Source organism: Plectrocnemia conspersa, unplaced genomic scaffold (genome assembly GCF_051122295.1).
Source record: "Plectrocnemia conspersa isolate PC_06_02 unplaced genomic scaffold, ASM5112229v1 ptg000008l, whole genome shotgun sequence".
NCBI lineage: Eukaryota > Metazoa > Arthropoda > Insecta > Trichoptera > Polycentropodidae > Plectrocnemia > Plectrocnemia conspersa.
Genome location: NW_028277172.1, coordinates 8,736,517 through 8,759,110, shown reverse-complemented (window position 1 = coordinate 8,759,110; position 22,594 = coordinate 8,736,517). Strand labels below are relative to the sequence as shown.

Below are 22,594 nucleotides of genomic sequence, written 5' to 3'. Positions count from 1 at the left end.
ATAACAACTTAGGTACGTTTTGAAATTTGTCACAAATGATATGGATGTTATGGCACCTTAAGGTTGAATCTTTTTTTATAATTATGTTTGTCTCAAAAATTGAACAAATCAATTAAATATCGACCCACTTACAGTTCATTATAAACTAGATTTACTGGTAAATGCATATTTTTCCGAGATTGCATAGATATTTAAAACGTTATTTTTTTATACATTACAACTGAAAACATCTTATTAATTATATTTTACAATTAAAGCTGAGAAGCAGTTAAGATTAAAAGAAAAACATATTCGACAAGAAGACGAGACATGGGTAAAAATAATTTGCTATAAATAGTCCTGCGATAAAATTTGATCTTATAATTAGTTACAGCGATAAGAACTCTATCGTATTTATGTCAATAATATTTAACTGTTAAAAATAAAATCCTATTCTATAAACAATTAGTCTATAATCTCCAAAACCAGTGATTACGACAAAGCAAAACTTAAATTTTAATACAAACATAAAATGCATTGTCATTAGTTTCAAGTCTACAAATTTAGGTTTATCTAATTTTTAATGTGTTATATTTTACATATGCATATTTTTATATCAGCTATTGTACATATGTATATTTTTGAAAAATACTTTTACAAAAAAAAATGTCAATAATAAATACCGTGAAGACCAGAGGGCCCAGGTTGGACCATTGAGAAATCCCCGAAGGGGTTTAATGGTCTTTCGACAATCGGCCGTTATGGGTTACGGACTGTCTACGATCGCTGAAATAACTTGAGAATAACTGAGTTAAATTATACGAGCAACTGAGTTCCGGAATTTTTTTACTCATGACTCATGAGAGGCCTTCTCAAAACAACGTCTGTTTCTGAATTATTATAAATAAAGTTCAATGAAAAGGTATTGTGGATTAAATTAATACAGCTGCCAATAATCTTAGTATGTGACAAATAACTAAATCTGTGTATGAAATATTTTTTATAATCATATTGAAAATGAGATTAAAATTTATTAATAAATTTTAGTCTCGTTTTTTTATTATTCACAATGCAAGAGTTTTCAAATCAAATTTATTTAAAGGTCAGTCCAATTAAAATTATGGTTAAATATCACAGCATCGTATGCATATAATTGTATATGTCTATATATAATTATTTATTATTATATTATTTTAGAAAATAGGTCAGAATATAATCACCACCGTTCGATCATTGGCACATCATCCGCGGAAGAAGAAGAAAAGGAATAATTATAATTTCACCCCATAAGTCACAAGGCTTCCATCCCATCTTCAAAGGAACCACTCTGCGTTCAATCCTGCCGAATCTCACCGCCAGATTACCCGATAAAGACATACCTAGATAGCTAGCCGGATGTAGATATAAGACGTCGTCGTTCAATCGACGAATAAACGAAAAATGTAATTTGCCATCCCGAGGTCCTTATAATTTTTCAATTTTCCATCCCATTGTACAGGGAGACAGGAGCTTAACGAAACGTCACGTACAAACACTTTATCACACAGAGGCCGGTACGCGGAAATAGTTTGTCTGGACCGAAAGCCGAAGGCGGCGCCCCCGGCCTCCGGTGGGATGAATTATTAAGGGTTGTAACCCCTAAAATTTCTTCCGGCAACCATCAACCGCCAAATAAAAGAAACACCTGATGACCTGACATCGATCAGCGAGATAGAGAGGTATGGGGGCAATTCTACACCCCCTGGATGGCGAAAAACTCGCTGGCTTTGTTGTCAGGTCTTAAATAAAACGCTTTGGCGAGATAGATAAAATACGCTCAACCGGACTTCAGATCCGATTGATTTGTAGTGACGGGTAATAAATATTGATTAATGTTTTAAATATTTATTGATCACATTATTAAAAAATATATATATTATGTGTCTTACCATAATATACAAAAATAAAACCTTAATAAGTTCGTTCTTTTATTAACTTATTTTTATAATAAGAAACAATATTTTTTTCATTGTTTAACTATTTTTATCAAATATATTCTTAATAAATTAAATGGAAATGTAATTCTATATGATAATCCAATATGATTTATTCTTTAGAGAATGATCGATAATATCGATAATAAGTAGATGTCGAGATTTTGCGAAGGCCTTCGAGAAGGTTTGTCGTAAATTATTATTTATTATAAAGGCAGACCTTGATTACTCGGTTACTAATGATCTAACTCAAGTATTTTTCAGTTATTATTATTACTAACAATCAGGGGTCAATTGTCGAGAAAGTATTTTACATATTCAGGGGTAAATATTAAATAATCAAGTCCATAAAATAAATTTATCGGATATAAAGACACGAAGAAGCTTGAAATATCAAGAAGTTGCGATTTCATTTATTATTTATACACATATATGTCTAAATTATATTATATATAAAAAATCTTCTTTTAAAAGCAGCCTAATATTAGAATAAAATATCTTATTATATATTAATAATTAATTATAATATTTCTTGTTTAACACATTTATATAAATGACATGCAATATATATACATTTTTCATAATTAATAATTGCTAGTTTTAAGCATTTAAACTAAGCTTTTTAAAAATGAATTGCGAAAGCGACAATATCTATTACCCCATAGCGGTACCTAAATCATTGTCCGCGTTAACATGGTCGCAAATAAAATATTTGAATATAAAATTTATTGAATTTTTGTTTCTCTATAAAAATGACGAAACTGTTCATGTATGTTTTATAATAATCTATTGATATATTAAGCACTTGCTCACCCATAAGGATCTTTAATATTTCCTATCTTAAGGGTATATTGTCATGGTCTCGACTAGAGTCTCCAATTACTCGAACCATCAACTACTCGAGTATCGAATATTTAAATTTTAAAATACTCGAGTACTCGAGTACTTTCGAGTATTTACCAAATGTACCAAAATAGCTATTATTCAAATTCGTGCACATATAAATAAATAAATAAAATACTTAGTATGTTAATTTTTACAATTATTTTAACTTCACGAACATACTTTTTAAAAACAATAATGCAAAAAGTGTCTCGAATTTAATATTACTGCTAACCTTTGGTTTTATTATTCCCGTTATGGAAAAAACCCTTTCCGTTGCTGTTGATGTTGGTCTTATTGTCATTAACGCGTTAGATAAGGCTTCTAATTTATATCTGTTCGCTTTTTATAGATATAAAATTTTTTGAACTCTCTTTTTATGTTCTCTTCTTTCATTCCCTTCTCTGCTTTTCTCTTATTACCTTCGACTATTGACAAAATAGCATTTTGTAATTCTTCTTGAATAGATTTTTTTTCTTAACAATATACAATATTCTACTCCTTCTGATTAATGCGAAGAATTTAAATCTATATCCTTCGAAGATGTATTTGGGTGAATCCCTTTCACTCTAGAGATAAACGGTTCGCAAAGAACTGACTTTACTTTAAATGCCTTTAAAACACACAATTGTTTTGATTTATATTTTAAGCTTAGGGATCAGTATAAACAATTTACAACACTTTACGCTACAACTGCATAGTCATAAAACCTAAAAATTTATTTTGTTGATATTTAATATTGTTCATTGCCATAAATTAGATAAGTCGGGACTGTCGAACAGAAAACACAAAAGAAATTTCTCCGTTGTACCCACTAACATAGCCGACGACCGGAACTATGCAACTATGGAACTATGAAAAAATTATACCTGATAGTAACCGCTCTAACTCGGGACTTCGGGCATAAACGCCAAATAAAAGCAAGACGTTAACCTTTACCGGACCGAGTTAAAGTTATTTTTGTTTCTGAAATATTTCAAATTTTTTTAATTTCGAGTATTAATCGAGTAATTTTCAAAATACTCGATTATCAAGTACTTGAAAAATAGACAAAAATACTCGAGTATCGAGTACTCGATTACTCGAATTGGAGACTCTAGTCTCGACTTATGTAGTTTAGAAAATAGGACCGCGATACCTAAAATGAACACGGAGCGCAAGATTATGAGCTTTGTGCTAAATAACTTCCATCAGGCATTAACCGACATCTAATCCTATATAATGTAAAAAAAGCAAATTAGATATAATTTTTTTGTTATTTTAACATTTCTAAGTTGATTTATGATGAATTTTAATAATTATTACTATATGCATATGTATATTAAAAAAATATATCTTAGTTTTTTGTATATCAGTTAGTTTTTAGGCCCTATAAATATATTATGTAAACGGTACAAAATATTTATTTTAGTTTTTTCTAATTATAATTATTTATATTTATTGCAAATAATAATGTTTTCTCGTTATACATCAAAGTAAAAAATGTGTGAAAAAAATATTTATTTTAAAATATATGTTTTTAAAGAATATAACACCAATGTATGTTAATTGCTTATTTAACCGTTATTGCTATTAGGGATGTTATTAATATTATTTAATTTAAATAATACATATTCTACAGCAAAATATTTGCATAACTGTCAAAATAATATTTTTTAGATTTTTCTCGTTAATTATAACATCTAAATTTACTAGATCGGAATCTTGCTGTTGCTAGTCTGGGGATATATGTAGTACTGAAAACTGAACTTTTTTTAAAATAAGCAATTTTTAATTTACTGAGTGTTTAATCTTATTTTTACTTTGCTCTTAAATTAAAGCAAAATACAAAGAAATCATGCGCTAAAAATAACATGATATAAAAATAGTATAATATTATAATAAAAGTGAAAAGTCATTCAAATAAGTTTTCCTTTTTAAGTTAGACAATTCGTATCCCAGATCCCTCAGATCTGACATCTTCAACGGCACGTTTTGCTCTGTCTGACTTCTTAATGAATTTAAGTCTTATTTTTACTTATTTTAAACAAAGGACGTACTATAGGTCAAAGCTTTAGACAGACTCATATTACTAATTCAAGTTTAATTTATACTGCATATATATTCGCAGTTATTTACAGATTCAATTATGAATTTGAGGTTGTGTCAAAAGATAAATAATACAATTAACATTATTACTGTTATATTAAATTTATAAATAGTATTAATTGCGATTTTTACCAATTTCTAATAAAACATATTCGCGGCCATGGCGATTGATTTAATCCCACCACGTTTAACCCTTAACACGCGCACACAAACGAACATCATCGACATCAGACACAACACTCGAATTGCTCGGTTCTCGCATAAAATTGATTCATGTTCGCGAAATGGAATTTTTCGTGCCGCACATAACGGTAATGTCGGTCAAAATTGTGTCGTTTCGCGCGGCCGTAAAATTAAAACGGGGAATTACTATGCAGTGTAGTGTGTATACTTTCTTATCACTCTCCATGTAAACCATCTGACGTTAATGGTTATGGAGCACCACGTGGGGCATAAATCATTCATTTTACGGCGTGTATGCGGGGACAAACCTTGTTCGGGGGCGCGCGCGTAAAAACCCCGGCCATCGAATCCGGCCCTGAGCCCTTTTACCGAAAAGCCCATCCCGGATGAAATACGCACTTTCGATATTGGTCAGGTTGGCGGCACGTGTGGGTGGATGGATCTTGGATACAATTATTCATCCTCGTTTAGGATGCTTACGCTCGACGTGACGTCGTGAATTTTCACGACTGAGAAAATATTAAATTAAAATTGAAATATTTATTTAATTTGAAAATAAATGTATTGTTTATAATGGAATCACAAATATCTCATTCACATTATAAACAAAAACATAATATTACATTGCTGCTGATCTTGAGACACTAGTATCAGCAATGAAGACAAAGGCACAGGCTGTACTTTAACTCAATTTCGTACGTTTGTTTTGCAAAGGCTACGCTTCATAGATATAAACGCACTAATATTAATGTTAATCAATGTTTTAGATGCCGCAAAGAATTATTAACACGGCTTCAGGTGCGTCAAATGCACGGATAGCTACGCCATAATCTACTCCTTGAAGAAGGACCGCGAGAACCCCGCAAAATATACCGGGAGGACTTATATCATCCATCTATTAAAAAAATGGATTGCTTGCATCAGCAGTACAATTATCTAAACAAGAAAATACAATAGTATCTATATTTTTCAGTGCCACTTATGTTTCAGTCAGTCCTAATCCTGAAACAATAGCACACAACTAGAATTAGAGAAAAACCAGCCTCTATAAAATGTCACAAAACCTCCTAATCACTACAGCGCATAGTTGAAGTACCAAACTTTTGATCTCAGTAAGATGTTGTTGATGCTTTAAAAAATCCGCGTTAAGCGCTCTAGCTAAATAAAAATTGCTCTCTATAAAAAAATTCTCGTGGACTCCAAAACTGAACTGGCAAACTGGAGTGACTGATTAGTCACTGAAACTTAAGCACTACGTTACCATATACATATGTATATATCATAAAGATTTTTGCTGTGGGAGGGGCCGTTTCTTAAGATTTAGTGGAGGAGTTACATTATGTATTAAACATTGATAACACACGTAAGGTGTAACCTTAACATAAGTCACTTAAAACTGTCGCGTTTTGATAAAAAAATATATAAAAATTGTCACTGAGATAGACGAGTCGGTTTGGTGTGATTTTAATGCCATATTTGGACATGGAAGCTCTAGTATAAAAACTAAATATTAAAATACCAGATAAAAAAATTAGCAACGCCATACCCTAATAATAACATGAGACCGTCAATCTAAGAGAAGGGTTACTATTGGATCGCAAAGATGCACTATATCCGTACTTTGTCCTCGGATTATCTAAGAATGTGTTCTTTTATGAATATTCAGAAGTAAAATCATTAAATTCTAAACGAAACAATTATTTTTTTAGTATGTAAGCAATAATTAAACATATTTAAATGTTCTTATTTATAAAAACAGAGATGTGTCTAAAAGTACATATAAATAAAATAATTTCTTACCTGTATAAAGGCTCTCCATCCGATTCTTTGAACCAAAGAACCATTGATACAGCGTCGTCTCTATCTAAAGGTTCAATATCGCAAGGCAGCGATGCTTTTTTAGCTAGTACACCCTGAACGTCCGAAATGGGAACTGAAATAGAAAAAAAATTTAATTAGTACATATAAATATATTTTAAACACTGTATATAATTTTTCTAAAATGTAATATCGCCTAGGCACTCATGCATCAAGTGTTTATGTTTATATTACTAGACAGTCACTTGTGCAGAGCTTTACCGCAAAAGAAAGAGTGCTTTTTTTTCCTTTTCAATTACCTTGGTTCAAAGACAGTGTTACACAAGGGAAGCTTTGAGGGTAGTATAACTTTCCTGGAACTGTTTGTGGAAGCGCAGCGACTCACCTCACACAGCTGAAACTTGTACTAAGTACGATGCCTCTGATTCGTACCTTATATTAAAAACAGATGCCCCACTTAATACGAAGCTCTTAACTATTCCAAAATGAAAGATGCTTGAATGTCCATTTCTGTAATTAATTTCTAAAATAATATTCTAAAAAACGTATCTGTGGAATTCGAGGAAATGTGTATGTGTATTTCTACGTGTACGTACACCAGAGGAAATTCTTAAATTGGCATCGTTGATTTCCCAAGGTGTGAATATTTGAATACGGCCTGCGTATTGCGGCCAGGGCATTCCAACTTTTTGTTTAGTAAATAACGCGTTTAATATTCATTTGCGGTGAATATTTTACGAATGAGCCTAAGTGTAATAAAAGTTTTCGGATATTGCGCGCTGAAATGATGATATTGCCGTCGTACAAGAATTTTTAAGAATATATTTATCGCTTAACCCTCGATTGGTATTCATACAATTATGTTAAATTATGCAATATTTTTAGTAGATATATAATAATAGCGAACAATTTACATTGTAAATTTTTCTTTCATATAAAACCTAGTAATATATGATTTAAGGTACTATGTTTGTTACTAGCATCAAAATCTTATTTTATTATTTAAAATTTACACTAAGAATTTTTCTAACTAGTTCATAAAATCATTATTTACTGTTCTAGAATGCAATAGTTCAGAGTACACCCGAACTTCGAATAAGCAGTTGCAATTATCTTTAATACAAAACCTAGACGTATATGTTTTAAGAACTATTTCTTAAACAAGTCTTAAGATTTTGTACTTGCGGTGATACTTGTACAAAGAGAAGATCTTTCACAATGTCTACAGATGTCCTTTGCTATGTGATGAATAATGCAAATGACATTATTACTAGACCGAGGTACGTTTTAAAGCAGATTCTCCACAGAATCAACAATAATAAGGCTCTCTTTATTTTGCGATATATATTTGTTCCATTGTAGAGCAAAGCATATCTTGGTAAAAACAGTCCTATGAAATTACAATATCGGCGTATAAACTCATAATCCAGAAAAAATATGGCTAAGTAGAATTTTGAAACATTCAGTTATTTCATCAGTGACCCTTTATTTTTATGGACAATAAAATACAGCTGTGTACTTATTTTTATTATACATTAAATTTGCTTGTCTATTCTTTTTTATTATGTGATTCTCTATCTCTAAGTTTTGAGAAAATATATGTATTTTTTTGATTTAATGTTTTTGAAAATCAATTATTGTGGGAGTAAATATAACGGATACATATTTTTTTAATCTTTCGTTGTAACTTGACATGCGTAAGCTTAATACGTTACAACGAAGTAAATTTGTACCAATTAGGCCAATCAGAAATAATGAATACATACAAGTTAGTATTAACCACCAGACTGAAAGTCTGGAAAAGGGTGACATCTACAATATATTATTCTGTTTAATATCATTTATAATAAATATATGTCAAATAAATATAATATAAATAAATAAAAATTAGAATCTGCTGCCATGACTTAGACATTGGGGTTTGCGCTTTTCCGACATTTAAATAAAAATGATACAGAACTCCACTTTCATATTTTAATGTATTTGTCATTAATAGTTTTTTTTTTATAAATAATTTCTTGTTTATAATAAAAAAAATACCGATATGTTCAATTGGGTAACTTATTTACAGCAATAATTACTGCGGTTTTTTAAATGTAAAATTTACACTGTAGGAGCTTTAATCACCTGATAAATTTGCTATAATTTAAAGAGAATAACTAACGACTATTTAGAACAAACAAAAAGAGAGAGCAAAAGTATCAAGAGTTAAGCCACACACAGTATATGTAAAACAATGAGATATATCTTGTAACCTAACAATTGCAGAAATAATTGGAACTATCTAAAAGTTTAATCACGCATCTATATGCTTAAAAAGAACGCGCGCTAGATAATACATTCAACTCTGCAACAAATATTATTGTTATTCTACCCTTTGCTTACTGATCGCCGGAGTGGGCATCTGGTCCGTTTCTATTGTATTTGTGAGTGTGTATAAGAAACGATGTGATCCTCATCTGCGATTCTTTAGAGTGGTTTCAAACCATTATAAAATACGTACAGCAACAGAGACGAACTGGGAAAAGTCAATAGACTAAAAACATCAGCGGATCGTCCAAAGAGCATCGCGAAAACACATCACGACAACCCTATTAGCTTTTACGAAATCAAAGTCGATAATAATATAATACAAAGACCTGCCATTTTAACTCAATCGCCTAATAGCGGCATCTGAATTTATTTATGTATTATATATAAGTGGTAATTTATGTATGTTTATTAAATAAACTGTTACTATTTAGCTGTAAAGTCGTACTCACCCACGACAAAAATATGTTAACATAAATAAAAATTAATGGGTTTAGCTAAAAAATCTTAAAAATTGCATTCAATTTATTTATACTGCTTCTTACTAACTGTACAGATTTTTATTGAGCATTTGCAAAGAGATAATAAAATACGGCATATATTAACGATTACTTAAAAAAGTCATTGTTAAAATAATTATTTTAGAAGTATATTTAAGAAGAGATTTTAAAAAATACATTTTAAAAATTATAAAAGAGTATAAGAAAAAAATGCAAGCAATATATTTTAATTTGATAGATTGTTTTTATTAAACTAATATTTAATAATAAGAACAGACTTTGCTACATATATCCAAAATCACAGAAATAATCTGATTAGACTGATTTTAACACACGTTCACAATAGAGTTTTTCTCGAGAACTGATAACAACAAATACATATTTAAAAAATATAAATTATGCTCGTAACTAATACTTTTATTATAAATTAAGTTTGATTTATTACTAGAATATTTAATATTAATTAAAATTCTAACATCTGACAAACTGACTTTTACTTTCGTGAACAAATCCATATTAAAAGAATGAAACATAGAAAGCGAATTAACCTAAATAATATTAGTACTGAACAGCGTAGTAGGTGACACCATCAATAGTTAGTGGTCTGCTGGATATCGCTCCAGATCGATAGTCTGATTCTAAAACCACGCATCCAAGTCTAATATTAGTGAAATTATTAAAATATTTTAAGCACCAATGCCTCATACAAAATATGAAGTGACATTATATCACTGAAATTGCATTTCGAATTGCAAACCCAAGAATTTTCTACACCTTATTTTTGTAAAAATACTGTTTATGAATTAGCTAATATTTTAGTAATTTTTAAACTAATTTACAACAATTTTTAATGAAAAAAAGGCGAAAAACTTTTGAGATGTGGTTATTTTAAATCATTTTTATTATCTTAAGTTTGTGTGTCTCGATTCAAGAAGATTTGCTGTGGCGTGTTTTAATACATATTATTTTATAATCACTCAAGACCAGCTTTTTCCATTTATTAGTCTTCTTAACAACCATAAGTTAAAACATGTTTAATATTTGTTCATATATAATATATAACATTTAAATGAATAATATCGCAACCAATTAGGGTTTAATCCATAGCGGACACTTTAAAAGTGTTTCATAATAAATCTCGTTAACTTTGAACGTCTCAGATCATAATTCGATGTGAATTAATTATTAAATTGGTCGATTAGTGGATATCGACAGTATCATGGCTCGGGTCGTCTCATCATCTTGACGAACGTTCGAGGCAAATCGGAGCCGACGAGAAATTAGATTGATTACATTAAGAGGTCAGGGTGTGAGGGTTAATCTTTGAGAGAGGTAGATTAGGGTTATCGCGAGACCTCGACCTCGACCAGGTTAAGAAACGTTCGAATGATCCCCTGTTTTCGGGACCTCTTCAACGGAGTCAATTTGCATATACATTGTCTTTTCGATTAGTTCTCGCGGCGACGCTTCAACTTTTGAATATTTTATACGACGCGATAACTTCGGCTAAAGGAGAACGCTCGTTAGATCTTATTTTTAGAAGTTGTAACGAAATTTTGCACGATCGGTTGTATGGAAAGGGGCGTAAAGATCATCTCTTCTGCTGCTTTGCTATGCACAATTTTTCCGCGTAGCTATAGCATGGTGGAGTGTGAAGGGAGTCGTTCGAGCGAGACAATTTAATTGGCCAAAGGAAAAATTTAAAGGGGAAGAAGGGTGCGAAGCTGTGGATCGAAGCGAAAGGGAGAATTAAAGGTAAAAAATCAATTCAATTGAAACGTGTGAAAGGAACTTGTTAATTAGTGCGCTGCTAATTAGGAGCGGCGAGTCTCGGATCTTGTGCGTAATCAAAAGTTTAAAGGGTAACAATTAAACACAGGAAAGCTCTAGTTGAATTGTTAAAAAGGAATTGTTGTATTGAAATTTGTTTTTAAAAAAAAATTTTTCGATTATATTTCTAACAAAAATTCTTAAATCATTTTGAGCATAAAAACTGATTAATTACGAAGAATGGTCACTGTAGTAATATAATTTTATGATCTGTATTTGTATATATTTTTTTAGTAAAAAAATTTAATTTGTTTAATTTATAGCTTAGGAGTGGTTACACTTTATATTCCATTTTCCTACTTCTTAGTTCAGATCATCATAGAAATAGTCAAAAGTGTACTGCGGGACAGGAAAAAGTATTAATATCGTCCAGAAGTAAGCTGGAATATAAAAAAGGCACCAGCCAAAATTTTAGTGTTGGGAGATGAAGCTTTTCATCCAACTGTGACAGTGAGAATAAAAATAATATCACTAAATTATATTGCGGCACTTGCAATCGTGTGATACGCCACTTTTATCGTTTGAGCTATAATTACAATATGAAATTCAAAATCGATCAAATCTAAAAAAGGAAAACTAGAAAATTTTAAATTAAAATGTAGTGAAAATTATGTAAAATTTGAGTCAAATTAAATAATTTAAAGCAAATACTATTTCCCCAAAGAGTAAGTTTATCTTAGAAACACTATGTATTATTTTAGATTCAATATTTTTTTGTTGAATACATATAACATATTCTTTATGAGCTGAAGAAGCTCATTGTAAGAGAATATTTGATATATATGTACGACCTAGCTCGATTTTAATTATTCATCACAATATTGATCAGTGAAATTAGAAAAATTTAATTTGTAATAATTGATCAGAATTATTATTCAATAATATTCACTAATTCCGATCTTTAAGACACGATAGAAATTAAAAAAACACTTAATAATCAGTGACTTATTTACTTACGTTTTAATGAAGTGGAGCATTTTAGTATTTTTATAGAAATAATCAGTATTTGAATAGGTATTTAATAATAAATAAAGATGTACATAGATTTAATGCTAAAAAAATAAAAATAATTAGGTATAAGAAAATGAGTACGGCCAGGGGAATTATGTACGCAGGTGTGAATTTGTATAACAATATACCTAAAACTATCCGCAAAAATAAAACTATAATAAAAAACAGTTTCGTGCATTTAAAAATTATTTTTAATATCTTTTTGTGTTATATATTATATGTATGTTTCGTTAAAATTTGTTTGATGTCAAAATGAGCTATATTAAACTGAATAAAATATTAATAAATTTATGAAACGTCTACTATTTTCATGAATCGCAATATTTTCCATCAGGATACTGTCAGTAATATAGCAAAACAAAGCAAAACCCGCTAAGATAAATACCAGCAAGAATGGAAAATAATTATGTCAATATTTTTGCAAAACAACTCGAGTGTGATCCTGATGAGGCTTAAATTTCCTTATTCCGGATATTTAAACAAACAAAATTTTGGCTTGTGTAACTGCAAATCTATACATTATTTACGAGAAGCCCTTACATCTCTGTAATGTTACTGTTTAGTGTGGCGTTTATGCTGAAAAAGTGATTTTGTCGCTACCGTCGAAAACTGTTCCTGGTGGAAAGTCATATCACTTGAGTTTCTAGGACTTAAATTAGATAGTCATTATACAATGTGTGAAACAAGCAATTTATTGATAAAGATGATTTTAGCATTTCATGAGCTTCTTTCGCACTTTTTTTTAACTTAAAACAAAATTTAATGGTAATGCGTTTAGACACGATGAGCACGACCTAACTCTATGACAAATTTGCTCGGCACAAGCAGAAATACCGTTGTAAAATACAAGATAAGCTTCAAAGTGACTCTGTTAAATGAAACGACGTTTTTTGTTTTGAATTACAATTAGTAAAAGTCTATACAATATAATACAATAGTACTTGCGGATGTTTCAGAACATCCATTTTGATGCTTTTATCCAATCACCTCATAGCAATGGCCTCGGTACTTTCCGCCGTGTCATAAATAGGGTTTGGTTTATGGCGCTTTTAACGCGTAAAAAAAGTTTTTTGCGGTTTATTTCAGGGCGCTGTATCTGCTACTGTTTGACATTATGGATCCCACAGTTATTTGATAAAAATTTAACTTAATCAAATTTCGTTGAATACTTTATATATATAATTAAACGTTAATTCATTTTATTTTACATAAAGGAGTCATTGTCGCGAAATAATATCAGCTTACAGAATCGATATCTTACATAACGTATCAACGCCGTCGAGTGAAATATTATATTCCCGGAGGCGTTAGGGATGCGAAAATAAAAACCTGCGGTCACGGATCAAAGGGTCCAGTGTGTGCGACCCACCCGGAGAAAAATCCTCGAATAAGGGAAACTGACGAAGCGCGAAAGCCTCCGAGCACGCAACAAGAAAAATTGTATTGACTTAAGTTGATGCGAGTTTTCCAGCCCCTCGCTTGGACGGGTCAAAAACGGTCGGGTCAACGCGATTGGCTACGACCTCGGATTATTTATGAAATCATATCTAAGCCTACAAGTAAATTTGTTAAATATTTACGGAAACGGACGGTTGTCATCTTGCAATGATAGTGCCTATATTTTATTTACTAGTAAGAACATAGCTATCTAGAATTCATTAAAAATGTATCATCACACAAAGCTATTAAAAATAACGAAGTATACTCGCTTATTTAAATGATGTATGATGAATCTTGTCTTTGCTTATTCATAATTGGTTTGCCTTTTGCTTGGTAATTATTATTTTACATGATATATATTTCTAATGAAAAAGGATCGCAACCAAATAGATTAGTTTACAATAATTGTAAACTAATCCAACCATTAATTCCGCAGTTGTATAATTATTATATTCAAACTCTTCTGATACTGCACTGATAATGGTAAAATTTCCTAAGCTTAACCTTTAATTATTTGGATAATATTACTCATACATACAATTTTTAACTATAAATAAATATTCGAGATATTGGATCATTTTTTTTTTTGAGATACGCTAAATAAAATTTTTAACAGTCTATTGATAGTCTGTAATATGCCTAGATAAATCATATAGGAGTATTAAAAAACATAGGATTTACTTTGACGCAGATAATATAAGTTAACAGGTGGCCGCCGATTGTAATTGTTTATGCCTATATATGTTTTTGAATATTGTCAGGTGTCTCTGTCGCATCCTGTGTACTATATTATATCGTGAAAGCATTTCAAGTCAGTAGGTTGACATGGTGCTGGGTAATACGTAATGGATTCGGATAAATACGAAGGAAAAGAACTCTTCAAATGGAATTGAGAGGGCAGTACACCTGGCGTAGGAAATTGATTGACGAGTTGACAGATTTTGCGAAGAGCATCCTGCCAAAAGATTGATAGGGGCGCGCCAGGCGCATCCCCCGCACCTCCCAGGGTGCCGAAGCCCATAAATATTGTATCCCCATATAGTGATTGCGATAAATTTTAAAAAGGGGCTTAAAGTCGATGGATGAAAAGTGCGGCGCTAATATCGAACACCATTAACCGACTAGTGTTGTAAATATTTAATGGATTTGCCAACCTGATGGTTCGAATCTGTGGATTTTAACACAATGCAGTGAGCAGTAAAGCCACATAAAGGAATAAATTTACAAACTTTTTGAAAGACGCGTATCATCAAAGGACTCTAAAATAAATATCAGGGTATATCAAAGGCTTGTCACTTTTAAATATTTAGACAGTGTGTTATTCCTATTAAAAGGTTATTCACCTCAATATATAAACAATAACATTCGTAAAGATGGACTCCAATTTTTTTTGTGCTTTTATATGCCAGTTGGTAAAAAAATAATTGAACCATTGTTTTAAATATTTATTAAAAACTGTAAAGCTTATATAAAAAGTAAAAAAACAGAGACATAGTGAAACTATTTATTATCGATTTTTGGTGCACCCTAGTCTAAGAAAACCGACCTTGTATATTTATATTCGTGCAATGTCTATACGCGTATGTAAAACGACGCTTCAATGTCCGCGGTAATATCTCAAACACGAATGGATTTATTGGACGAGGGGAAAATAGATTGAATCCATTTAACCTTGTGGGAAATAAGAGCGAGGGGTGAGGGCCACCCCGTCTTAGGTTTTCCACGCAGAATATTTGTTTAGGTTTTTCAAGCTTATCTGCCAATCTTGGGAGTAATATATTTTCCCCTAAAAAATAAAATACGCATTTATGAAATATTTTTCCATTATTGGATCATTTAATTGGTTATAGATAACATCGTGCTAAAATTGTTAGTTAGGTCTACTTCGGTCTCCATTAACCAATTATGTGTGATGTAAAGGGTTTCATCAAATATTTCGGCTTGTTTGGGTGAGATCTATCCAAAAGCCAATTAACTAACGTCTCATGGGAGAACTTATTTGATGCAAACAAGAATATACAAATACATTTACGTGTACTCGAATATATTCTTTTCGTGTAATTTTATTTTTGAATGTTTATTCAGTAGTGTTATTATAGCATGAATAATAAAATCCTAATGTTTGTATGTTTTATTGTAATTTATTAATATAAAATTACTAGTTGCTACACGAGCGTTTATATTATATCGAATATTAAAGTGAACAGAAGTTGACCTTTCGTTATTTTCGGCAAATGTTACAGCTGAACCATATAGAATAAGAATTATTATTTCGCCGCTAGGTATACTACGTAAACTGATATTGATATGGCTTAAATAAAAATATAATTGTTGGGTGTAAAAATTATCATTAAGAATCGTTAATGTCTGTCTATACACTTACTATATATAATTTCAAATTAGACAGATAATAATAAAAAAGTTCTTAGTTATTTTTAAACATATTGTTTACATTATCGATACAATTTATTATCCCTCCGTCATACTACAAAAACAAATACTATTAAAAAAAGTGTATTACTTTATATAATATATATATTTTTTGATCAAACTTAAGGAGCAGATAAATTTTTCAAAAAAGAATGGCAGGAAAATATGTAATTGAAGAAATTTTCTAACAATATAAATAACCTAATATTTAAAAGTGCTTGAAAACAGAACGAGAGTTATAAAAAATTATTTATAAAAATATAAAAGGCCTACAAACATATTTAGATAAAAGTGTGTACATCCATAAAAAAAAAATTTACTTTACGAATTTTTTTTGTAACCGAATTTTCACATATCCTATAAAGCTATCCATATTAATATTTTTTCGACATTTAAATCCAATGAATCATTTCAGTCAAAGATTTACTGTATATATTCATATCAAATAGGTGTTGTCTTTCAGAAGAAATAGTATATGTATAAAAAGTACTCTTTGCAGTAAAGTAAGGTATTATTAGTATACTTTTCCCGAATGATTACTTTCTGATTTATATTCTAGATTTTGGATGCCTTAGCTAAATCAGAGCTAACGCAAAGAGGGAAGCGGCTGTTTTCTTGCTCTTTTCTGTGTGATAGTCAACGTAACATGCACTTAATAGAAGTTCGAATGATATTTTTTGTTGTTGCGCCACTGTTTAAATCTAAACCATTACATATTCGACAACCTTACAATTTTCATTTTGTATTTAACTTGTCAATGCAATACATATTTTTTGTGTGTGTATAGGCACCGAATAGCTGTTAAGGCAACGCTTTTAGCTTATCTCTCTATTTGTATGTATGGCATATGAAAGGACTACCAACTTGCTATCGCGAAGTAAAGTTTGATTTATGCCGCTTTTAATGAGTAAGATGCGATAAATTTTTTTAATGAAAATTTCATTGGCCCTTAAATTTCATAATATATATTTGTATTTTATTAATAGAGTTACTATTTTCAACGTGTTACTATTGAATTTTAAATAAATAGTATTAATTATAGCTTAAACCCATCGCCATCCAGTCTTTGGTTTATAAATAATTTCATCATCCAAGTACCTCGGCCTTATTTGAGTCTTGGTCTGATTCAAAATTAGTATTTATCTATGATAGTGTTAGCTTCTAATATCATACTTTATCAATTAAGTATTCTTTATATCCAATTATAGTCAGGTGTATATAGTTAGCCGCTTTGCAGGCTTTGAGTCACGCCTATTTTTGACGGCGTCAAACTTGATTTAAATCATAAACTAACGCTTTTTAGATTGTGTTTATTTTACTTATTTTACTATCAATATATAGTGCCACAGCTATGAATATTACTAATTTTCATAACCAGCCAATTTCACGCACCAAGGTATTACGATCGATAGTTGAGATGGTGAATGTCTTCGCATGCATCACAGCATCTCTAAATGAGAACGCTCTGAGTCTCGTTTCCCACTTATATTCCTTGGTTATCTGAAAGTTTTCGGGTTGAATTATTATCGTCACGCCGTTTTTCCTCGAACCTCCCCCGCAGGGTAATGAAGCGGCGACCCGAGATAGAATTGGAACCGAGAAAACGCAGTGTCCCATTTCGGATTTTCCACGCGAGTGGACCTCGACCCCTACTCATCCAGAGAGGTATATTTGCAATCACAATCGTAGCTCAGGTGCTGCGGAAATATTCGATCTTCCGTTCCTATCGAGTTTTTTTGTTGTATGTATATACACACATCCACTATACTTATACTTAGATTGGTAGTGGGTGTTTGTATAAAGAGGGTGTCCGGTATTCGAATTTAAATACATTTTTTTTATATAGATAACTAGAAAAAAATATTTTATTCTGATTTATTAAATATCAAATCTTACACCTGATTATTTTAGGCTCAAACCGCGCCAAAAATTTTAGATTTAAGATTGTTTTAACCAAAACATCTTTTAGTGTCGATATGGAATTTTATTAAAATTTGCTTGTTCATAACATCATTGCCATAAACAGAAATAAGTCGAATATGAGTTTTAGTAGCACTTTTTTGAATGGTTTTTGTTGTGGTCGCTGTTGATTTGTTTGTGTTGTGCTAAGCGTCACATGCTTTCAAGTGATTTTCAGTGATTCAAGATGGTATTGAGTGTCACATATTTTATACTGGTCTTTTAAGGAAGCTTGGATGAATGGAAAATGATGATAATAGAGAGCCAGTCGCATTAGTGTCTGACCACAAACCATCCACTAGTGAAAGCGAATTTTAAGATTTAATGATAGTCAACTATAAATATTTACAAATTTTATGTATAAAAATTATATTTAATGCAAGGTCAAGAGTAGAAAATTTATTGTACAAAAAAACAATCCTAGGTATTTAAAAGTTTGGGTGGCTATTGTGCAATACTGGGTGTTTTTTCAATATCTAATATTTATTGTCGAATACCAAACTATTGTTACTTGCATGATTTATCATGTTATAATGAAGCCTCCCCAGAGAAGTATTGCATTTAGGTTCACATCCTAATTGTCATTTCTTTTATTTAGGCTTAAATTTACATTTACTATATTTAAACTACCTACACATTCACACAGAAAAACGATTGAATTTGACAGTATAAATTAACAAATGGCTAATGTATTTATTATTTAACTAGCTAGGTCTCTCACAATCGTGAGGCACCACAGCTAGTGAGTGTATGAGCACCGGACCCTTAGCTTTTAAGGTTATAAATATTTTGTTTTGATTTTTAAAAATCTAGTTTTAGTATTAATTTGTGAAAATCAGATATTAAAACTGGAAATTGAATGAAAAGCTACACTACACTGAATATTTTATTATATATTGGTTGGGTTAATTTAAAAAAGTTAAGATATAATGGTTACTCAAAAATTTGATCGTTCCCGAGTTACGCACTACGTGAAAAACTATTTTATTTATTAATTAATTGAACGTACAATATTTTTGTGAACATATATTTATAATTGTTGAGACCTATATATATTTGGCTATTTATTAGAAACTATTTGAAACTTAATAAATTACAAATAAATCACTTTGTTATCGCTCGTGTTACACGTGTTTGTGTTTTAGTAAAATGAATGGAATATTCCGAAGCAAATGTATCATCAGAGTTCTAGGAAGGTCGGTTCCTTATTATTGAATCATAATTTCTAGCGTTTGATTTATCATAAATATTGCTACTATTACATCTATAATTATAATATTATTTACTAACGACTAAAACTATTAAATTTATAATATAAATAGTTCAGTTTTGTGTATTATTTTAATTCCAAATACACTTAGAGGCTTGAATAATAAATTAAACAAAAAACAATGTTTTTATATTATTATAAGAGATCGATTAAAATCCGGATATAAATTGCTAAAAGAATCAAATTATTGTTCTTACTAAAAATATCATAAGGAACAAAAGGACTTTCATACTCTTGACTTTCGAAAAGCTACTCTATTTCACGCGCACTTCCGCTGGTCTAAATATTATTTTTTTGTTACTTTTAAGGGCAGACCTTCGATTCATAATAATCAATATTTTCCAATCAAATACATGCTTTTACGTCAAAATGCGAACACTGCTATTGAAAGAGTTCGAAAATCACGAAGAAATCCAATTCGGGAAAAATACATTTTTAGCAAAAATCAAACCTAGATCCTAACATACTGTATAACGCATAACTAAAATATTCTTTATCTACTTTTCTCAGCTTTGTCGAGATATTCGCATACACTTTTTCCGCCATTCAACCATCAAATATATCAAACGGTATTGAAAGCGTCGTCGCGCTAGCACAATTCATCATTCAATATAAGGCTTTCGGAGCGAAAAAGTGCGCTCCCAGATGGCACTCGAGCCCAAGTTTGGAATTAGTTTAGCTAGAAGAGAGCGTAGAAGATGAATAAAAAAACAATACTTGTTTGCTACGAGGAGAGAAGAGGAAATTCGTTCGAGAGGACTTTTCTCGGGACACTCATCCGACAACAGGTGCTTCCTCCGAGTCTCCCGATTGTGTCTTTGTTACAGGTTTGTATCAGATTTGCATCACTGACACGCTTGTTAAGCAACACTGAACCGGCGTCTGGCAGTCTGACGTGTGCTTATTGAGACGCAGCCGTGGAAACTGGCCAGGGGTGCTCAAATAAACTTTTCAGTACAATGCATTGCAAGAGAGAAATTTAAATATTTTTATTTAAAGTTGGTAAATCATACACATTTTTATATTAATAATATATAAAAAAAAAAAAAAAATTTTTAATCAAAGAAAATGCTCTAAAATATCCATTCTGATTTTTCAATGTTTTTCATTTCTCGAGAAATGAGAATTCTCATTTTCTGGCTGCAAAGTCACACGACTTAACACGAATCACTAAAATATATCTAACTTTTTATTGACTCATCTAGTACTGTATTCTTATTTTTTTTCAAGCTCATAGATAAAGGTATTTTATGTGCCTTTCTTTAACTTTTGCTCATGTTATCTTGGCGTAAAACACGAGCAATTTAAAGGATTCTACTGGATAATTCATTGAAGCGACACGTCGAAATTCCTTAACGACTTTTTTATATTATGTCTTCAGACATGAACTACCGCAGCACGTCATGGCACAGTTAGGAAAAATGACACGAATGCATAGAAAGTAGTATCGCGTGTCTATGCGTCATATTGCGTAAACGATATTCATAGTGCAACACCCATGATGTGACTTTACCAACCGTAATTAACGTTTTATTAATGCAAATGAACCCACGAATCGATTCAAATAATATGTACTAGTTGATTACGTTTCGGTATGCCAGAGAGATTTTTTTCAATAAATATAAATTATATGTGTGGTTTATTTTATTATTATTACTTGTCGATAGGAGTGATATATATGCGTTGATTAATAACCATAATTATCATAATTTTATGAAAGCGTGTTATTAGATATTATGTAAATTTTATTATTCACATTGCTTTTGACTATGTAATATACCGTATTAATAAAGTTTGCTAGACATGCTTACAATGTTGAGAGGATTCTCATTATATGGAAAGTGTTTGTATAAACTTTGTAATGTGAATGATATATAACATATATAAATAAGGTTTATTTACAACTAATAAATACATTACAAACTCACTTATTAGGCCACTGTACGTTAATCTAGGAAAACAACCATCTTGTATATTTTATAGTGTTTTTAAAAAGAAATATATCTTATTTCAGGCTAAGAGAACATGTTCTAAAAAGTATAATATATAACTAGTTCTGTTTTAAGATATATTAAAAAAAAAAGATTCAATAATATTATTGAATATCGAGCGTTTAGTTTCAGTTTAAGTTTATGTTTGAGTAAAAAAGTCAATAAAAAATTAATTAACCAGTTGCCAATTCACTTCAAATATTTTTTATTTACAGTCAAAAACTAATCTTAATTTAGATATTAGGCTTTGAACAATATTGCTAATATTGGTTGAGCATACAAATAAATCATAAGTGTTTATAAATTCAGTGATTAATACAATATATATTTATCTATCTGTAAATATATTTGAACTTTATTAATGAATTATAAATGTGAGGAAAATATACGTACATATTATTATTTTTAAACGTTTATTTCAATAAAATAAACTAGAATTCTATAGAGCGTCGAAAGAAGCGGAATAGAACCATCTAAAGCTGTATAATATGATTCAATAAAACATATTCTTTAATAGAGCAGCATCATATGCATAGGTACATTTACATATATGTCATAAAAATAACAAACAATGACATTGAACATAACAAAAAATTTCTTTTTCTAAAATTTTAAATACTTTACTATGTTTATAACATTATTGCGATCAACAATATAAGTGAAAATATCACACGAATTTGTTAGAGTTATGTATGCAAGTCTTGTGTTTACTTTATAGTTCGATTGACTTAAATTATTTATTTATCAAAATGATTGATCACCCCTGGTTTTGGTGTTTGCATTATACAGTATATAAAATAGAGCATATTACTCCTACACATACATACAATTCGATATTGAATCGAAGACGTTGACGGGTCCATCTCTCGGGAACTGTATACATTTTATAATGGAAAACTCGTACGCGTGGAATGTTGACACTATTGTATT

At 30.5% G+C, this 22,594-nt stretch overlaps 1 protein-coding gene across 1 annotated transcript in view; it reads right to left on the bottom strand.

The window, feature by feature from the left end:
* side-IV (sidestep IV transmembrane protein) overlaps window positions 1-22,594 on the bottom strand; it is a 592,042-nt gene that overhangs the window by 125,545 nt on the left and 443,903 nt on the right. The window contains exon 5 of the mRNA XM_088190337.1: window positions 6,906-7,038. Coding sequence (XP_088046463.1) covers window positions 6,906-7,038 — 133 coding nt within the window. The remainder of the gene's footprint in view (window positions 1-6,905; window positions 7,039-22,594) is intronic.